The 20,638-nt window shown below is 36.1% G+C and overlaps 2 protein-coding genes across 3 annotated transcripts; one reads left to right on the top strand and one right to left on the bottom strand.

Moving 5' to 3' along the window:
• Positions 1-866: 866 nt before the first annotated feature.
• On the top strand, positions 867-2,124 carry mrpl17 (mitochondrial ribosomal protein L17). Its single transcript, XM_052579050.1, has 3 exons — positions 867-1,311; positions 1,596-1,664; positions 1,758-2,124. Exons 1-3 carry the CDS (start codon positions 1,138-1,140, stop codon positions 2,016-2,018), a joined length of 504 nt encoding a protein of 167 aa, XP_052435010.1. The 5' UTR covers positions 867-1,137; the 3' UTR covers positions 2,019-2,124.
• Positions 2,125-2,484: 360 nt separating this feature from the next.
• Positions 2,485-20,616, bottom strand: LOC127975190 (transmembrane protein 145). 2 transcript variants are annotated; one of them, XM_052579043.1, is made up of 16 exons: positions 20,302-20,616; positions 17,061-17,135; positions 15,089-15,166; positions 14,566-14,652; positions 14,077-14,178; positions 13,005-13,046; positions 12,176-12,260; positions 11,568-11,639; positions 11,296-11,364; positions 10,987-11,067; positions 8,602-8,680; positions 8,256-8,349; positions 6,660-6,832; positions 5,717-5,837; positions 5,434-5,619; positions 2,485-4,494 (listed from the first exon to the last, which is right to left on the bottom strand). In XM_052579043.1, the coding sequence occupies exons 1-16, from the start codon at positions 20,395-20,397 to the stop codon at positions 4,261-4,263; spliced, it is 1,674 nt and encodes a 557-aa protein (XP_052435003.1). In that variant the 5' UTR covers positions 20,398-20,616; the 3' UTR covers positions 2,485-4,260. The 2 variants fall into 2 exon arrangements, with proteins under 2 accessions (XP_052435003.1, XP_052435005.1); XM_052579045.1 differs by lacking the exon at positions 13,005-13,046.
• Between the last annotated feature and the right edge of the window lie 22 nt (positions 20,617-20,638).

The raw sequence follows: 20,638 nt of genomic DNA on the forward strand, positions 1-20,638 counted from the left end.
TTGAATTAATAAATATAATTAATTAAAAATAAACTGCAATAAATATAAATCATGTAGATACAGTTATTTCATCAGATAGACATTGGAAACAAGAACTTCTATGAATTTCAGATAATGTTCAAGTCAAGCAAGTAGGTCATTGATGATTGTTAGCACTGACATAAATTGTCAATTGTCTTCATTAAACAGCTTCAACATGTTTCTGTAACAACTGTATCCAAACTATTAATTCAATTATTTATGAGGTTTAATCTGAATCACAGCTAAAGAAAGAAATGCTGTCTTGAGATTTTACATTTTGTTGTGTTCACAAATGCAATATCGTCTAGTCTGGTGATATGTTGTGTGAATAAAATTAGTTAGTAGGCTAACATTACACATAATAAGGCTTAATATAAGCTATTAACACATTATGACACATTAAACTCTATGATTTACTGAGACCTTTGTCTATTTCTAGTTGCAGTCTACTTCGAGGAGATTATTGTATCCAACTTGATTACAGCTTAACTCATGGCTACAGTGGCCTAGTTCATAACACAATGAAATCACAACACAATTCATACATACAACTAATTTTGGTATGTTGAGCTAATTTTGTGTCGTAGATTGTTTTCATTATTTTAGTAATTTCATTGTGTTGTAACTTGTTTCCATTGTGTTGTGCTAATTTTGTTGTGTTTCGGCTTGTTTACATTGTGTTGTGCAGTACTGGGCTACCGTTAGAGATGGCACATACAACATGCTACACATTTTTCTGAAAAAATGACAATACAAATTAATTATTCTGGATGTTCTTAAAATATGTTTAATGAAACCAATTTTAGGAGGTCAAACATCATGACAATGTAACCGCTTTTGACATTTCTTGTAATCGGAACCTTACTCAGGTGTTTTTTCATCCCGGACTCCTTAGACCGACGCACCATCACACATGCACTTCTGTGCTTCAGCTGTCACCTGAAAGTATAACTTGATACTCTGGATGAAATAAACAATTCTGTTGTTCTCCAGTGTTTGTAATCGCTGATCAAAGAAGTGCTCGTCTTGACTTTTAATTATTTTTCCCAGTATCTTTAACGTTGTGTAAGAGAGAGGTTTTATTTTCTGGAGGAGTGTCCTTCACCGCTTCCAGAAATGCGACTCACCCTGCGGGCGTTGATTTCTCATGGCCGGGTGGCCCGAAGGATAGGACTCGGACCTGAGTCCAGAATCAACATGCTTCGGAACATACTCACAGGTCTGGTTCGACACGAGAGAATAGAGACAACAAGAGCCAGAGCCGACGAGGTTCGCTTCTACGCGGAAAAGGCAAGTACAAAACACTGCTTCCAGTTTCAGTATAATCTGTTCGTCTGCTGCTCAGTCTGCCATAAGATGTGCTACATTTATTTTACATTGGACATTAATATTATTGGGATTTAAAACAAAACTAAATAATATTGATTTTGTTAAAATTGGCTAAAATAGTGAAAATCAGGTAAATGTGACATTTTAAAATGTAGTAAAAATCCATTAGAAATGCTGTAATAAGTTAAGTTTAAATGTTAATGTACTCTAAAAGTATGCTTGTCTTGTTTCTATTTTCTCTTTAGTTGATTGATTATGCCAAAAAGGGAGATACTAATGAAAAGTCAATGAAAATGGCTGATTTCTGGCTCACAGTAAGATATAAATAAATCCTTGTTCACACTAGAATTTTATGTGTGTGTGTATGTCTCATATATAACATTTACATGTTTTATTTATCCATTCAGGAAAAAGATTTGATCCCCAAACTTTTTAAAGTTCTGGCGGTAAGATTTGAGAATCAGACGGGTGGATATACACGAATGGCCCGCATTCCTAACAGGGAGAATCTGGACCGTGCGTCTATGGCTGTACTGGAGTATAAAGGCAACCCTTTCCCACCGCTGTTCCCCGTGAAACGTGTCAGTGAACTGAACTTGTTAAACCAACTTCTGAAAGCATACAGAGAAGAAAAAGCTCAAATGGTGTCTGAGAAAAAGGACTTGTGATCTTTAAACACTGTATTTCTACATTATATTTCATGTAATAAACCAGTATACATTTCAATAACATCTCATTAAAATTTGCTCTCAGTGTTGTGTATTTTTGGCTGATGCTTAACATATCCATGACTTTTTAATTAATATATGCAAAATGTATATGACTGAATGAGATGTCCTGTAACTGGTCACAAACAATGTTTTCATAATTTTAAATTACTGTTTTGTCTTCACTACATTTCAAATGATCAGTGAATTTTTGAAAGTACAGATATTCCATATCACAGATAATGAGGTTGTTACATGTCATTCTGCAAACATTACTAAAGATTTGTGTATAGTATGTTACACAGCAGAACACTAGAACAGAATATAAAACATCGTTTTTAAATGACAATGATTTGTCCGTTGTACTTTTACTGTAGCTCCCTTAATTGCTAATCAAACTGCAAAATGAAACACACAAACAAGCCAATGTTGTAAAACAGACCATTTTAATTTGGCAAAAAGGGTATGCACTGCCAAATCTTTTGACACTATTAAAATGCATTCAGTATGAACAGTGCAACAGAAATGTGCTTAACTGAATCTGTGCTCCCAGATGTGATGTGCTAATATATCTATCATACATTCAAAAAGTGTGCTCTCTCTAGGTGTGCACACTCACTGAAGAAATGAAAAAAATCATGGCAAAGCCTTTTAAAATCATCTTTTCTGGTTGCTTCCAGACAGAACAAGTTCAGTGTTTATTAAAGGAATGGCTTAATGATTAAGCACATCCATTAATACAAAAAAAAAAAAAAAAAAAAAATCAAACCATGGGAACCTAGATTTTTTTTAATGAAATATATTTCATAGTTTTTTTACATAATTTATAGGATTATATGTAAAGCAGGTCAATTTCAGATGGAGATTATATAGGATATGTTGATATATAACAAAATAAGACCCACAACTGGTTGTCTGTTAGATAAATAAAAACCAGCAGTCATAAAGGACATTTTACAGGTAAAACAATCACATTTTACCTGTTCATTTGTCTTTCGCTGTATTGCATTATGGTTGCATTTTCACGGGTCTCTGACGTTAATGAATTTAGTGTTTCAAAACAGTAAAGTGCTCCATGCTGTCAATACAAAGTGTTTCTGTAGGAGTAGAGCTATTTTTTTCATCAGACACTCAAGTAAACAAACCTTAAGATAACCCCAGCAGGCCGAATGAATTTACTTTCTACTCACTGACAGAACAAAAGATCTCCATATCCGCTGAAGACCGCTGTGAGGGTTATTAAATGTACAAATACGTAACAAAATTACTCAGAACTGTTCAAATAGTTTTTGAACTCCACACACTCCTGCACAGAATTGACAATACCATAAAGACTCATATAAAGTCATCATTTATCATCATCATATATATCATCATTTATCATCCGCTTGCGATAAATATGCTCTACATACTGTAACTATAAACAAGTGTGTACTGCATACAAAATGAAGACTGCTATCAGTGAAACCTAGGCACACCCAAAATTACATTGAATATATCAGAATGTAGACAAAGCACAAACATGCATGGCTTACAAATACTGCCTAGTTGTTCCACAGTTAACTTGCCATTGCAGTTTAACATCAGTTTGCAAAGTCTCTAGCTGTATTCGCTTTTATTCAATGTGAATAAAAATATATAAAACCTAAATTGTCTCAACTTTACAGACAAATTGTATACATAAATTCTCAAAACATCAAAAAAAAAAGTAGCAAGGGAAATTAATACTTGGTTCTGTTGAATTAAAATGGCATGGAAATACAAATATTAGCGGTACCTCTTGAAATGAATGAAGCCTAAAAAATGCCAAGAGCTCACTGTACTGTTACTGTACACATTGCTATCCTACGGTCACATTAAGCTTGAAATATCTATACTCTAGATTCTCCATTGTCTCCTGTCACTATTGCACCGCCTGTATATTATCTCTCTCCAGTGACTCTCTGTCATCTCGCTGAAATATTTATTGCTTCTTATTTTTTAGGGGCTGTGTGAGCAGGTTATGCCCCACTCCCTCTCTTGACGTTCTGCAGCTTGCGTTTCTCATTACAAATTCAAAGATATGGATGTTTGGTAACTTTTTTGAAAATGGCTTTGCTTTTTCACGCTTGCCTTAACCTAATCTATTGAAATATTGAACTCTTTTGCACCTCATAGATGTTTGAAAGTAGTTTCCGCATGGCCCGTTCCTCTGTGGCCCGCTCTAGGTATTGGAGCCCATCCCCATGGCCCCTTGCATACTAAAATACTCAGTGAAGTGGGACGTTAATCTAGGAGGAGGGGGGGAGTGTGCAGAGCTGCGTGGTGGTATGGGAGGAGGAAGAGAGGCGAAGGTATTCGACAGGTCTGCCGTTGTGGTGATGATCTTGTGCTCGCTGTTCCTTGCCACTTCCTGTCCCTTGCGAGCCACTGTCTCGTCTATCGTCTTCACAGGGTCCTCAATAGGGAAACATAGCATGGATTATATGAAATAACTATATGAATGTACACATCGCAAATGAACTGTTCACCCAAAAATGAACATTTGCTGAAAATTTTCTCCTCTTCAGGCCATCCAGTTTGTTTCTTCATCATAACTGATTTGGAGAAATGTAGCATTACATCACTTGCTCACCAATGATTCCTCTGCAGTGAATGGGTGCCATCAAAATAAAAGTCTAAACAGCTGAGTAAATCACCACAAACTCCTTTAGTCCATCACACATTTCACCTTTAGTTTTGGACAGTTTTCACTTGTAAATGGCACATGATCTGTGCATATTTCTCTATTGATTCAGATGAGACAACGGTGTTATTCATAGAGCATTTTGGACTTTAGCCATTTTGGTATTTTAGTCAGAAGCAGTGGTTTGAAATAAAAAAATAAATGTCCTAAAGATTGGTTTGTTTATTGCAAAAGTGCACCATTAATTCATGGGCGTTTTTACCATCTTTGTGAATGCTCATTCTGACGGCACCCATTCACTGCAGAGGATCCAGTGGTGAGCAAGTGATATAATGTAAATTTTTAATTTGTACATTTCTCCAAATCCATTCCAATGGAGCAATAAACTTATTCAAATGTTCATTTTTTGGTGAACTATCCATTACAAATTAAGGTTATTTTTTGGCCTCTACGTTACACTTAGAACCTTTAACATCCATGGAAACTTTGCATTGCACAGGTTTTTTTTATAGTGAAAATAATTTTCGATATCTTTTTTTTCCAATCTTCAACACAATCAGGAACAATGGTTATTCAATACTAAAAACCTTTTTTTTTATTAAATAAAAAAAGCAGCCCAACCTGATTATATTATCATCAAAATAAATTCACTTCAATTCAACACATACATTTAAATCAGTTTTTAATTTCTATCAAACATCTAATACTCACTGAGTGGATGGAGAAGAGCTCTGTGAAGTTTGGCTGAGAGTCTCCCAGGAAGGAGCTATTCCCATAGGCATGATGAGGGAAGCTTTCCGCCCCCATGCCTTTAGGACTGGAGAGAAGGATTCCAATCTGTGACGTCCGCACGTGGTAGGGAAAGTTCTTATTGGCTGCTGACGGACGTGTGATGGCCTAGAATGACAGGATTAGTCACACAGAGTGTTTTATCATATTATAAGCCTACATAAATGAAGTTACAATAAACAACAGCAACAACAAAGAATCCTACCAGGAAGACGACATGGGCATAGAGATGGATGCCGAGTTGGATGCCGTTCACAATCTTTTCCCTGGCCCAGCGAGAGATGCCAAAGTTGGCAATCAGAGCCATGACTGGCACAGCAAAAAACCTATGGGTGAAAGAGTAATGGATGAGAAGAGGAACATAAGCTTTATACTGTCAATCTTCTTTACAGATTTACAAAGGCTGTGGAGAGCTTTGAGTCAAAGTAGAGACAAACCGTTTCAGTCTAGTCTCATAAAAAGACTTATGGTTAAAAATGGTTTTACTTTGAGTTCACATTTCCAATGATTTAAACTCATGAGAGAAACTCTCAGACACCTTACGTGGGATCTGGAAAAGTTCTTGCCAAAGCTAAATATTGTACTTTGTATACATTTGACTATTTTGTATGATGAAAACATATTGCACACTAAATGGTTTTTACATTACTATACGTTACTAAAGTAGGGTCACATCTTTTGTTTTCATATTGTGATGTATCCAAGTGAAACAGATTATTAAAAAAAAAAAAAAAAAGTAGGACAAGGTATCCATTTTATTCTATGGTTGTTGTTTCACTTATAAGTGAGAGATGGGGTTTAAGTATAAAATCCGGCATACATTACAGAAAGACTGACTTGAAAACATTTTGAATTAAAACAGTATGCCAACAAATAAAAGAATGAATAAACTTAAACATGCACAGATTAGTGAGTAAAATAACACATTTAGAATACATTTATTTTTATTTCATGGTGAATAAAAAGGGAGTAAAGGTGCTTTTACTGCCAGTGGATGTTGCATGTGAAAAAAGTTACTGTTTCAAACAAGCAAGTTTGTGACAATTTATGTTTCCTCTTGCACATTCATGTTTATTCAGCTAATTAATTAAAGCAATGGAAAAATAGAATAATATAAGCCTCTTGTTTTGTATTACAGCAGAACTCACCACAGAGTGTACGCAGTGAAGAAGGGGATGTAGAAAGGTTGTTTTTCAGGGTAGTGTTTGAGGGACACCAGCACAGCGTAGCAGAACCATACGTAGGCAAGCAGCTGCAGACCCATTAGACCGTACCCTGCAGGGCTGTCATAAGCATACAGCACCTCGCCTGGATCAAAGAACTACAAACACACACACACACACACACACACACACACACAGTGCGAGTGGGAACAGGGAAATCACCGCCCTTGGCAACCCATCTGTTTGACTGATGGTTTTAAACCCAACCATGGCACAATCTGTTAGGCTGCATAAGTGGAAAATGGCAGAACATTCCTTAAATCCAAACATCTAAAGCTGCATTAGAGCAAAGGGTGACGTTGACAAGATGCAACAGGAACTCTTTAATGACATGGCAAGAGCTTATCTGGGTCATTCTCTCTACCTGTCTTTCTCTCTTTCTATCTATCCGTCTATCTGCCGGGTTCCATTACAGCACACTACAGCAGCACGACATGCTCAAGCTGAGAAACTTCATCTCGCAGCCTTACATTATGCATAGAGTGGAGTAGCTCTCGGGTGCAGCATGAGAAACTGCAGCAGATAGTGCTCAAAGAGGATGAGTCCTCAAACTTTTTATGCTTTAGGTAATACATTTCAACTAAAGTAATTAATTTATTAAAGTAATTAATAATTATAATTTTTTCTAAAAACTAAAGTACAATATAACAGTTAAGATTTTTTTTCCACCACTTTTTACTTATAGAATTTATGCATAATACATTAAAACAGGTTAAAAATGGGTACATTGCATTAGAATTCTTCATAATGTGGGTGTTGTAATATGATATCTTGTCGTAAATAATTATAACCGAATTTAAAATGCATAGTGTAATGATGAATTGATAAGTGTTATAATGTATTACCCGATTACATTACATTTATTCATAAGATTGTACAATGCATTATTACAAGGCATAATTAATGCATTAAAACTACATTTATAATGCACTATACATAAAGGCTTTAAGAAAAGTGTTACCTTTTATTTCAATAAATGAACAAAATGATAAATTATATTGTGTTCATTCAATTTAAAGTGTATACTGCCAAAAAAAGCATCAGAAATCCAACATTTTGGGGGTCAGTAAGATTTTAAAATGTGTTTTGAATGTTTTAATGCTTATTTATTTAAACAAAACATAAGTAAAACATTTTTTTTTTTTTACAACAGTTGTCTATTTTAATTCCACTGATGGCAAAGCTGAATTTTTAGCAGTAATTACTACAGTCACTTGATCCCCTTCTGAAATCATGCTAATATGTTGATTTAATTCTCATCTTTTTTTGCAAACATCTTATTTTTACCAATGTAGAAAACCGTTGTGCTGTTTTTTTTTTTTTTTTCAAGAACTGTGATACATTTTTTTTGGATTCTTTGATAAATATAAAGCAAAAAGCAAAACAACCTTTTTTTTTTTTTTAAAAAAAAGAAAGTATTTCTCTCAAAAAATAAAAACCTTATTGACCTCAAACTTTTGAACAGTAGTGAATGTTATGTATATTCAGCTTATTGTCAGCCTAAAAAACATCAGATCTTACCTCTGCTTCATATATGAAGAGGATGATGTACATGATGGTGTATATAGTCATATAAATGGATAATTTCACAGAGCCACTGTGACTTATTCTTGCTCTGGAAATAAAAAAAAAATGATAAAAGAAAAAAGAAAGAAACATTATCACTATGTCATTTTCTTTGAAACCGTTTGTCAAAAGACATGTAGGATCACATGCATACTTAAAGAACATCAGCAGCAAAAGGAAGTTCATTCTTGAACAGCACATTTTCAGCACATACTCAAATTTGTCTTGACATCTGGGTCACATTAGCATGATTAGCCTTGTAAGTCATTACCCACATTATGTGAGAAGTAAGGCCTCCTACCTGGTGACTGTGAATCCCTTCCCCAGGAGAATCAGCATGAGCAAGAAAATCAGGAAGCTCACAGAAAAGAGTAATTTCCCTGGTGAGAGGAACGGAGCCACAGAGAGTTACACAGGTGGCCACAAGTAGGTTATGAATCAGGTCAGCATTTAAAAATGAATCCAGTCACAAGCACACAAATGTGTGCTGCTAAAACCAAATGTGTTTAGATGCTGCATTGTAATACGGTTTGGGTCAATATCATAATACGCAGAACCTGATTTTACCAAGTGAGACATGTTCCTGGGACAACATCGTTGTTGACCCTGGAACAACATTGTGATTAACCAATCAGATTTGAAGAACCAGTTTATAGATTTTGTGAAGTTTACGCTTAAAATCAGTGTTTGGTGCTTGTACAGTATTGTTCAAAATAATAGCAGTACAATGTGACTAACCAGAATAATCAAGGTTTTTCGTATATTTTTTTATTGCTACGTGGCAAACAAGTTACCAGTAGGTTCAGTAGATTCTCAGAAAACAAATGAGACCCAGCATTCATGATATGCAGGCTCTTAAGGCTGTGCAATTGGGCAATTAGTTGAATTAGTTGAAAGGGGTGTGTTCAAAAAAATAGCAGTGTGGCATTCAATCACTGAGGTCATCAATTTTGTGAAGAAACAGGTGTGAATCAGGTGGCCCCTATTTAAGGATGAAGCCAACACTTGTTGAACATGCATTTGAAAGCTGAGGAAAATGGGTCGTTCAAGACATTGTTCAGAAGAACAGCGTACTTTGATTAAAAAGTTGATTAGAGAGGGGAAAACCTATAAATAAAAGCTAAAACCTATCACCTCCAGGATGATCAAAGACAGTCTGGAGTTACCTGTAAGTACTGTGACAGTTAGAAGACGTCTGTGTGAAGCTAATCTATTTTCAAGAATCCCCCGCAAAGTCCCTCTGTTAAAAAAAAGGCATGTGCAGAAGAGGTTACAATTTGCCAAAGAACACATCAACTGGCCTAAAGAGAAATGGAGGAACATTTTGTGGACTGATGAGAGTAAAATTGTTCTTTTTGGGTCCAAGGGCCACAGGCAGTTTGTGAGACGACCCCCAAACTCTGAATTCAAGCCACAGTACACAGTGAAGACAGTGAAGCATGGAGGTGCAAGCATCATGATATGGGCATGTTTCTCCTACTATGGTGTTGGGCCTATTTATCGCATACCAGGGATCATGGATCAGTTTGCATATGTTAAAATACTTGAAGAGGTCATGTTGCCCTATGCTGAAGAGGACATGCCCTTGAAATGGTTGTTTCAACAAGACAATGACCCAAAACACACTAGTAAACGGGCAAAGTCTTGGTTCCAAACCAACAAAATTAATGTTATGGAGTGGCCAGACCAATCTCCAGACCTTAATCCAATTGAGAACTTGTGGGGTGATATCAAAAATGCTGTTTCTGAAGCAAAACCAAGAAATGTGAATGAATTGTGGAATGTTGTTAAAGAATCATGGAGTGGAATAACAGCTGAGAGGTGCCACAAGTTGGTTGACTCCATGCCACACAGATGTCAAGCAGTTTTAAAAAACTGTGGTCATACAACTAAATATTAGTTTAGTGATTCACAGGATTGCTAAATCCCAGAAAAAAAAAATGTTTGTACAAAATAGTTTTGAGTTTGTACAGTCAAAGGTAGACACTGCTATTTTTTTGAACACACCCCTTTCAACTAATTGCCCAATTGCACAGCCTTAAGAGCGTGCATATCATGAATGCTGGGTCTTGTTTGTTTTCTGACAATCTACTGAACCTACTGGTAACTTGTTTGCCACGTAGCAATAAAAAATATACTAAAAACCTTGATTATTCTGGTTAGTCACATTGTACTGCTATTATTTTGAACAATACTGTACATCAGTGTCATTCATCTGTCATATCCTCTGATTTTAGGGATTACTCATGGTTAAGGTTAGGTTTAGGTGTAGTGATATGGTTAAGAATATATTTTTGGAGTAAAATGTTGTTCCAGGGTCAACAAAATATGTTGACCTAGGAACACATCGAACTTGGCAAAATCAGGACGTGCATCATAATACAATATTTTTGGTTTCATCAAATAGTTTTACAAAACCCTTTTTCTTTAATATAGAGGAAAATGTGTACATTGAAATTAAGTGTTAGGTAACTAGACTGGACTGGAGAATAAAAAATAATATTACATGTCAATCATTTATTTAAAAGTAGTTCAAGATAAAATTCAAGATGATGTACAGTCAGCTAGTTATTAGGAAAATAGAAAATTACAAAAACAAAACCCTTCAGAATGATTTAAGACCACCCAATCAGGGTTCATTTTCCAATAATGAGTGTCTGACTCATTCATAAAGTGTTTCTCTTACCTAATATCTTGAGGCTGCCATTTCCAACACCATCTCTGGCATAAACGCCCCAGTAAATGCAAAAGAAAAGTAGGCTTAAGACTGAAAGAAAGCAATCAGAAAGTAAAGGATGCCAGAGAGAAGAGAGATATCATTCACAGTAAGAGCCATGAGAGCACAGAGGAAGAAGATGAATGTGGGGAGGAGATAAGGGGGAAAGAAAGAAGGGATGACACAAGAGATATTGTTATGCATCCAGCGTCGCAAAGTCTAGTGTCATTTAAATGTGTGTGCTTTATCTATAAGAGTGTGTGCAGTGGCCTTTCTCACCCTCCACTCCAGCCGCAGTCATAAACATCTTATAGGTCGTATGGAGCAGCTGTCTTCCCTTTAAATTATCTAAATGAATAACACAGAAGAAAAGAGATTGAAGAGAAATGAATGACTAATGCTGATAGACTCATAGTATCTGTAAGTCTGTTTATCTGGAGGAGATGGCTAAAACTAACTTTTAATTTAACACTGAATAATAAGACTTGCAAATTATGCACTGAGACCAACACATCTAAGGTCTTTTATACCTCCAGGACATGGAAACTCACAAGCAAAATAACAAGACAGTGTAAACACAGTAGCGAATATAACCAAGAACGTGATGTCTGTCTCCAGGATGCCTGGAACACATAAACAGAGCAAAACAAGAGCAGTTTTCAGTCACGATTAGAAGCATGATAAATCTCTTGAAACAATAGTTCACCCAAGAATTCTCATCATTTACTCTCTCTTTCTCTCAATGCTGTACAGCTTTCTAAGAATGTGAAATTTAACAGTATGTTCACACTGTTCTTTTCCATACAGTATGACTTTAAATTACAGTAAATAGTAACCAGGGGACAAAATATATATTTATTATTAGTATTATTTAATTCACATATTAAATAGAATAGTGAACATGGCAAAATTAATAGTAGAACTAAATTACCCTTTTTTTCCCTTAAATAAGACAATAACATTCCAGATTTGCTGTCACAGATGTGACTTGCCAATGTTGCATTCACATTCTACATATGAGATTTGAGAGCTGTGATGGAGTAGAAGATTTTTAGTTATCTTAAGGTGTTGTATAACTTCAAAAGACTATAATGCATACACTTTGGCATGCTTTCACATAGTACAAAATAAATTCCTCCCAGTTTCAGTCATGTCTCACCAAATTCATCTGCAGAGAAATGCTGGGTCCAGAAGGACTGTCCATTGGTTAATGTCATTTCATATTCCAGCTGCAGCCCATCTCCCTGTGTTGCATGGTGGAGGAGAAAGAGAGAGAATTCAGAGGAGAGAAACGCAGGAGGTGTAAAACAGAGAGAGAGAGAGAGAGAGAGAGAGAGAGAGAGAGAGAGAGAGAGAGAGAGAGTGTGAGTGAGTGAGGAGCTTCAGAGACCATACAAACACATACAAGCACAAACAGATCTTTGGGCTATAAAAGACTTCAAAGCAGCACAGTTTCTAGCTGTTGAGAGGATTTCGGCCCGGCTTAATAAAAAAGAAATACTTTGATTTCACTTGGCAGGAAAAACCCATTCCCTCTCCCGCACTCCAAAAAGGTGAGGTGCATGAAGAGTGCCCCATCACCAAATCAATGGAGGGGAAAGTGAGAGAGCGGGACAAAGATATAGAGCTGGAGAGGGACAGAGAAAAGGCTGTTAGATACAGACAGAATGAGCATGAAAGGCTGAAGGGAGTAATCAAGTGACTGTAACAGAAGTTAGGAGATACAGAGGTATAAGACTGGCAATGAGAAAGGAAGTATGAGAGAGAGGAAAAGAGAAATTGGCAACCAGACGCAGAGAGGCTCCTTTAGGGACTGTGCTTTACTTCAGTCCAACAGGATTTAGCCCTGCATCCATCAGTCTGCCTCCATCCATGAAACAACCCTTTACATTTTGCTCCCATTTATCTGGCTTAAACCCTTTCACATTGTGTAGCTCTCCAACACTACATGTGCATCCCTTCAAGCAGCTACAACAAGAATCGCTCACTGCCTTCTGAAGATGGCCAAATGCAGAACTGAGCCTCTTCATCTTCAAAAAAAAAAAAAAAAATCCCTTTAATAACATTCCTTAAAATCAGGTCAAACAAACACTTGCCATGTTTCCTACATGCTATATATGCAAACTTCAGTGTATTTTGGATTGGACCGTAAAGCCAGTCATAATAAAGAAGGAAAAAGCATTAAAAAAAATTTAAATATATATATATATATTTTTTAATATATATTTATGGGACGATGCAAACTTTAACTATCGACTGATCGATAGATAGATAGATATATAGATGGATAGATAGATATCCTTATCAGTTGAAATGTCAAAATGATCTGTTTCTGTATTCATATAGAAATAAATGTGGGTGAAACTGGAAGTGCATCAAAACTGTATGAAAATCATATTTAGACTCTGATCCATTTGGCAAATATTTCATAATTCATAATATTATCATACTGTACTATAGTAATATTTACTCATTTTAAATAAGCTTTTATTTTTACATTTTCAGTTAATTTTAGATTCAGTTTTAGTAATTGTGTTATGTGTTTATACTACTGTTTAGACTTAGCTTACATTAAAACAATTTTTTGTTTAGGTTTTTCATAACATTTACTTTGTTCATTAAAATGTACTCATCAATTTTACATTTTCAATTAATGAAAACCCTTTTTAGATAAAGTCTACAAATACCAACACTGCTCAGTATGTTTAAATTATTACTATAAGCATTTTGAAATATAAATATGATACAGTATGATAATTTAATTTTTGATTTTCTCAGGAGTTCACAGTAAAAGGAAACGGGAAGAAAGCCAACTGATTTGAATTTCACACAGTTCTCATTTTCATTCACAAGATACAACTTTTAATCATATGCTTCACAGACTAACCATTATGTTGTTTGATATGTTCATTATAAATTTGTTTTACCCTGGTACTTCAGTATAAGTCGGTATAATTAGTTGTTCATTCTGTGGTCATTAATCATGCCTTTCTGAATCTGGTAGTCTGCTTCAGGCACATTCCTAGTCCCTCGTTTATTGTTTACTGTATCACCACTCACCCCACACTTGCTGAGCGCAATGTACCACCATCTCTCTCTGACAGAACGAAAGCTTCGCCCTCCTACACAACTCAGCATCTCTTCATTACCTTCACCTTCCACCTGGCAGAGGCAGACACAAAGACATAACAATTTAAAGAGAAGCAACTCTTCATTGTGCAGATGTTCATCACTATTTCAACAGAGAACAGTTATAATTTATTGCTGATGTGTGTAATTTCATTCCATCTTTTATCCCAGTTTAATATGCAGAGACAGGAGTGAGCCACTGATCAAAATATGTAAATATGGTGGCATGTTTAATTATGCTTGTTTGATTAAGCTCAACCAATGGCAGATAGGGGATGTGTTAGGGAAACCAGTTTGAAAACAATTATTTTTGGTGGTGCCAGTGGTGCAGAACATCAATTTAGTACTGTAACCCTACTATTCAAGCCTAAAGGACACACACAATCACACAAGACTATATATTATTAGATTTTTTCTTACCATACAGCCAGACCAGGTGTAGCGGGTGGTCAGGTTGATGACCTGGTTATTTTCAGGCCTCAATACCGACTCTTTTTGGTAGCAGTCCTGTAGAGCACATAAACCCTCCATTAACAAACAACTCTCCATGGGATGTCAAACACCCTGTAACAATACCAAGAGCTGAAGTACTAAGCAGATTAGTACTAGAGGAGTGGGATGAAGAGCAGGGGTTTCCTACAAGCACTTTTCATAGAGTCCCGCAATGCAGATCCTGCCACGAGGAGGGAGGAAATGTATTGGATTTAAATATGCACTTGTACTGACACTCATGTCTTTTTGGGGACTGGATTTGGACTTTTAATCCACAGAACACTGCTGACATTTCTCCTTTAATCCTCATACTTTCTACTGACGCGGAACGAAAGCATTCATGCTCGCACTCTCTGTTTGTTCACACACACACACACACACACACGCAGTCTGTCAGTACACTCAATATTTTCACACACACAAACACAGAGTCTGTCAGTGTGTGTCTCACCTTGTCCGGCCTCTTGTACACAGCTGGCCACTGAGAGCTTTCATCAAAGTAGAGCAATATGTTCTGACAGCATCGGGACTTTCAGTGAAAAACAGGCATAGAGGGAGGAATTGAAAAACAGGATAGATGGATAGATAGAAAGAGAAAGGGGGGCGGGATTAATACTTGAACATCGAGAAACTTAAATGATATATTGGAGCTATATAGAGATCTACTGACAGAGAAAAAAAAAACGAAAGGCACAGTCTGAGAACATAATTTAATGGTCAAACTTTGTAGAACTTTTTTGTTGTAGTTTTATTGTTACCCAAAAATTTGGTATTTGTTATGATTTTAGGTAAATATAATATTTATGTTGTGAAGGGATAATTTAGATATTTATGAAATTTATGTTGTGAGAGATGCACAATATTATAATTCTATATGAATAATTTTCAATTATTATATTCATGTAATCATGTAATACACAATAATTGTTATATGAATAGATATATTAATATATAGTCCTATAACAATAAATAATGTGTGTGTGTGTGTGTGTTCATAAAACAACAAACAAAATATAATTCTAGTTGAATCAATGTCAAATTATTAATATATTTTTAATCTAACACACAATAATTATTACATATATACATACATTATTACAGTACATTACATGTACTGATGCTCAAGAAGGCCACACAATATATAAAGAGCCGGGGGAGTAAACCTTTTTTTTTATTGGATGATCAGAGTAATTTGTATTAATTTTGTCTTCTGGGAAACATTTAATTGTTTATGAAGCTACAAGTGCAGTACCATAGGAAAAAAATATGATCTTTAAACAAAGTAAGAAACATTTACACATCACCATCCTGTTTAAAGAAATGTTTACACTAACTAAACTAACTAACTAAATTATGTCATTAATGACTCACCCTCATGTTGTTCCAAACCCGTGAGACCTCCGTTCATCTTCGGAACACAGTTTAAGATATTTTAGATTTAGTCCGAGAGCTCTCAGTCCCTCCATTGAAGCTGTGTGTACGGTATACTGTCCATGTCCAGAAAGGTAAGAAATCAAAGTAGTCCATGTGACATCAGAGGGTCAGTTAGAATTTGTTGAAGCATCAAAATACATTTTGGTCCAAAAATAACACAAATCACGACAAATCGTACAGTGTTGTACATCAGCAGCGTCACTGCAGTCTTGTGAACTCGCTCACAACAGACACGAAAGAGAGGACAATGTTGAATTAAATCCTAATTTTTGTTATGTTTGGACCAAAATGTATTTTCGATTACTTTGAAGATCTTTTATTACCTTTCTGGACATGGACAGTATACCGTACATTTTCAATGGACGAACAGGAAGCTCTCTGACTAAATCTAAAATATCTTAAAACTTTGTTCTGAAGATGAACGGAGGTATCACGGTTTGGAACGACATGAGGGTGAGTTATTAATGACATCATTTTCATTTTTGGCTAAACTAACCCTTTAATGCATGCATGCATCCATCCGTCCAACCATCAATATATAATAACAGTTATTGCCTAATTAGATGAAAGTTCATAAATATCATAATGTGTGTGTGTATGCGTGTAAATCACAAACTAAACTTAACTTTAAATGCTTTAAACTGAATTTAGGCATTATATTGTACAGTCTGACAAAAATAATATTATTTTGATATTTGCTAATGATTACAACTAATAGTGTTATTAAATCAATAGTGTTTTTAAAGATTAACTGTAAAGAAGAATTAAATGACAGCAAAGGTAATCTAAATGTAAAAATAAATCAAATGAGTATGCATAACTAAATATCTAATATCAGCTGAATCAATCAATCAATCAATCAATCCAACATAACTGGTGATACTTATAGGCCTAAATGTGCTACTGATGTATTATGCCTCCATGCAAATATTTTTAATATTAGTAATCTGCTCAGGAGTTAAAATTCAAATGCAGGTCTTTAAGTTTACCTTGGGGTATCGGAACTTGAAGTTCAGTCGGCCAAAATCAGTCAGGAAGCAAAATCTTGTGAGGAAAACCCAGTCCTGTGAAGAAGAGGGGAGGGAAACAGAAGGGAATCAAATAGTTATGTAGTGGCTGTGTCTAGATGGTAACCTTCATTCTGAGCGACATTCATGCGCTGTTTATTTGGAGCAAACGTAAATCTCGTGAGACTTTCACAGAACAGCTTCACCATCCAGATATGACATCAGAGACATTTAGCAGACAAAGCAGCTAACAGTACATTTATCAGAAGCACATTTCCCCTGGAGCTTGCTCAATGACACATGATGGACCACAGCTTGCGGCAAACTTCTGCTACCAAGCTTCACACTCCAAAAATTAATAAAGCCAGTCTTATAATGCAGTGATAACGGTTTAAAAATCTTCATATCGCATTATACTGTAACAGCTGAAGTGTTAATACATTCCTGCAGTGTTCAGGGCTTCAGTTTGCACTCTTAAACTTACGCTGACAGACACACACGCAGTCAGTGAAGTGTAAAATGGCAGTAAGTGCGCTGCAGCTTTCAGCCCCATGTCCATATTAACCTCTCCCTGTTGGTGGTTTCCATAACAACAGGTTTCCTTGACAATACAGACACCAGCCTTAAGACTTTCTGACCCAGAACTGAGGCCAAATAATCACGTCACATGACCAAGCTTCTGAAAGACCACCTTGTCTCTCTAAAACAGAAGCACAAGTAAAAGAGCATCTATGGTCAGTCAGCCAGTTAAAAAAAACAACCACTCAAAAAAAAGAAAAGGCCCTCTCTGATACAAAAATCAAAGTACTATTGTCATGGCAACGGACACATGATGCACTTTGTAGCTACTATAGAAACAAGAAGTCAGTCTGTGATGATTTGGGGTGCAACGTCATCTGCTGGTGTTGGTCCATTGTGTTTATTGAAAACCAAAGTCACTGCTCCCGTTTACAAAGAAATGCCACAGCAGTGCCACAAACTGATCACCTCCATGCCACGCTGAATTGAGACAGTAAGTACAGAACCAAAGACTTTAACTACTTCAGTATGTGTGCACTGAATTTTTTTTTTATAAAAGAGTTTCTCAATTTGAGTTGAATTACTGAAATAAATGAATGTTTAGTAGAAAGAACATGTAATAAATGAATATAACTTAGTATTTAAATGTACAATTACACTATAACAAGGACACCTTAAGATAAATAAAATCTGAATTATACAGAGGCATTTAAAGTGGATGTGAATGGGCTTAATACAGAAAGTAAAACAAATATATATAAAAAAAAAACTATTTCGAAAATAAAACCACTAGATGTGAAGAGTGCTTGTTATTTAGCATAAGAAATGCTTACCAACCTTTTCTTTGGTATTTGAAGTAATATCCAATTTTCAATCACTGTTTGCTTCAGGCCAATATATATTTTTGTGTCTATCAAATAATTGCCAGTGGTTCTCATAAGACTCAGTGCAATCAAATAACTCTCCGTACCCAACAGCTATTAAAAAGATTATTTTCTATGTAAAGTTCCAAATATACTATTATGTAGCTATGAGAGTGTAATATATAGAGTATAATGAATGTAAAGGTGATTCAAACAGTTTCACAGCTTTAGTAATACACAAGTGCAACAGTTTAAGACAACAAATAATATAAGTACTTTAATAAAATAACTAAAGTCAGTTAATAAACCAAAAGGGAGGGTGAGAGACACGGCACACAGACACTACGTTAATCAAGCATTATACCCAGATGCAGTATCTGGGCACTTCACCGAATCAGTGGTGGACTCACGTCTCGGTGTCTTTCCGGATCTCTGTCCGCTCGCTTAGCCTCATTAAGAATTAATTACCAATCAACTAGTCATGTCACCCCAGGTCCACTGGACTTTTAAATGATTCATTACTTAAGTCACACAACGGAGCACTGGATAAACTGACACACATTTACACTAACACACACAACACATAGACCTGAATGCCCCTAGAAAGAGTCTTCTATGCCTGTGGCAGTGTAAGTTACCCATAGGCTGTTCCCTGCTCAACCCTCGGAACCTGAAACAAAATGAATACAAACCATATAGACATAAAAAAATTAAATAAATAAAAAGTAAAATAACGGTGTTTCACACAACCAAACATGTTGAACTTGACAAAATCTCCCAGTAATGTATAAAGTGTGTGTGCATGCGTCCATGGCAGTGTAAAAGAACGACCTTGAAAGGAAATGAACAGAAGTGAGATTAATGAACTATCTAACTATCTAACTAACTGTCTCAGTGACCTAAAAGGAGAGCAGGATCAGTATTTGGATACAAGCAGGAACAAGTTGTTGTTACATTACCCACAGCAAAAACAGGACAGGACTCATCTTACAACTGGCAAATTTAATTGGAAGAGACAAACACATACTTAATCATAATTTAATCACTTAACTCCCATACAAATTGAAGCTGTCTATGGAAGCTTTTAAGTACTAAGAGTCATTTTAAGCAATTCTTTATAAGCTGACAATGCTTTTTGAAAATATATATTATATTTTTGTATTTCCCCCATATTTGTTCATTAAATTATTCTGATGAAAATAAGTGCTGCAATAACTTTTTGCAGCAAAATGAGTTTCACTATTTGCTTCAGGCCAACATTTACTTTGTGTCTATCAAATAACAGTCAGTGTTTTTCACATATGGCACACTGCAATCAAAACACCCGACAGTTATTAAAAATAAAGAAAATGATGGATGCCAAATAAAGACACACTTCAACTGCAATATATGACTCAAATCATCTGGTTCCAATTTAATTTTTAATTTTAATTTTAAATGAACACAGATAAGCAGCCTTAATATATCTGGACATCAACATGCGGTAATTGCAATTCAACAATGCTGTGATGCCACCAGAAGAGCATCTTCGCTGACACACACCTGTAAAAGCGGATGGGAAGGTGTAACTTAAATGTCGGCAATACGCCGTTTAAAATGTGTTTTTCGTGGCTGGAGGACGAATTACGCTTTTATCAGATCAATAGCGGCGAGTGTATGATCTTGGCAAAGCATATTATTAAAGCACCAGGCTTCCAGATGCGCGCGAACGTGGAGGCGTGAATACACACTTGCCATAAGAGCCCATTAATAACAGCCACCAGGAGCTGCGCAGCAAGAACGCCCGAGAACTCCGAAATATTAGAGGCACAACAGCAATAAAACGTAAACATTATACTCACCTCTTTTGTGTTGACGATACCTCTGACGTATTTCCCTAAAACCGAGCCGACACATAAAATACTGGACACCACGGCGAGTCCTAATACTTTCTCCATCTTCACCTGTCCACCGTCGCGTCGCTCTCCGATCTCCTCCAGATGCTGTGTGTGTGTGTGTGTGTGTGTGTATGTGTGAGAGAGAGAGAGAGAGAGAGAGAGAGAGAGAGAGAGAGAGAGAGAGAGAGAGAGAGAGAGCAGGAATACTAGCTGAGATCTGACAGACGCGCGTCCCCGTTCTTCACCTCAAACGCATGCATCCCCAGAATTTTCGCCGGGAGCGCGACTGGTATCGCACGCG

Source organism: Carassius gibelio, chromosome B16, assembly GCF_023724105.1.
Source record: "Carassius gibelio isolate Cgi1373 ecotype wild population from Czech Republic chromosome B16, carGib1.2-hapl.c, whole genome shotgun sequence".
Lineage (NCBI taxonomy): Eukaryota > Metazoa > Chordata > Actinopteri > Cypriniformes > Cyprinidae > Carassius > Carassius gibelio.

What these genes read in the sequence shown, in the direction of transcription:
- mrpl17 (XM_052579050.1), top strand. Translation starts at nt 1,138, where the DNA reads ATGCGACTCACCCTGCGGGCGTTGATTTCTCATGGCCGGGTGGCCCGA. An exon ending in TTCGCTTCTACGCGGAAAAG is followed by an intron (nt 1,312 to 1,595) that starts GCAAGTACAAAA and finishes TTTTCTCTTTAG; the next exon opens with TTGATTGATTATGCCAAAAA. An exon ending in TGGCTGATTTCTGGCTCACA is followed by an intron (nt 1,665 to 1,757) that starts GTAAGATATAAA and finishes TTATCCATTCAG; the next exon opens with GAAAAAGATTTGATCCCCAA.
- LOC127975190 (XM_052579043.1), bottom strand. Translation starts at nt 20,397, where the DNA reads ATGGAGAAAGTATTAGGACTCGCCGTGGTGTCCAGTATTTTATGTGTC. An exon ending in GTATCGTCAACACAAAAGAG is followed by an intron (nt 17,136 to 20,301) that starts GTGAGTATAATG and finishes TCTTCTTCACAG; the next exon opens with GACTGGGTTTTCCTCACAAG. An exon ending in TGGCAGCCTCAAGATATTAG is followed by an intron (nt 8,681 to 10,986) that starts GTAAGAGAAACA and finishes TCCTCTCACCAG; the next exon opens with GGAAATTACTCTTTTCTGTG.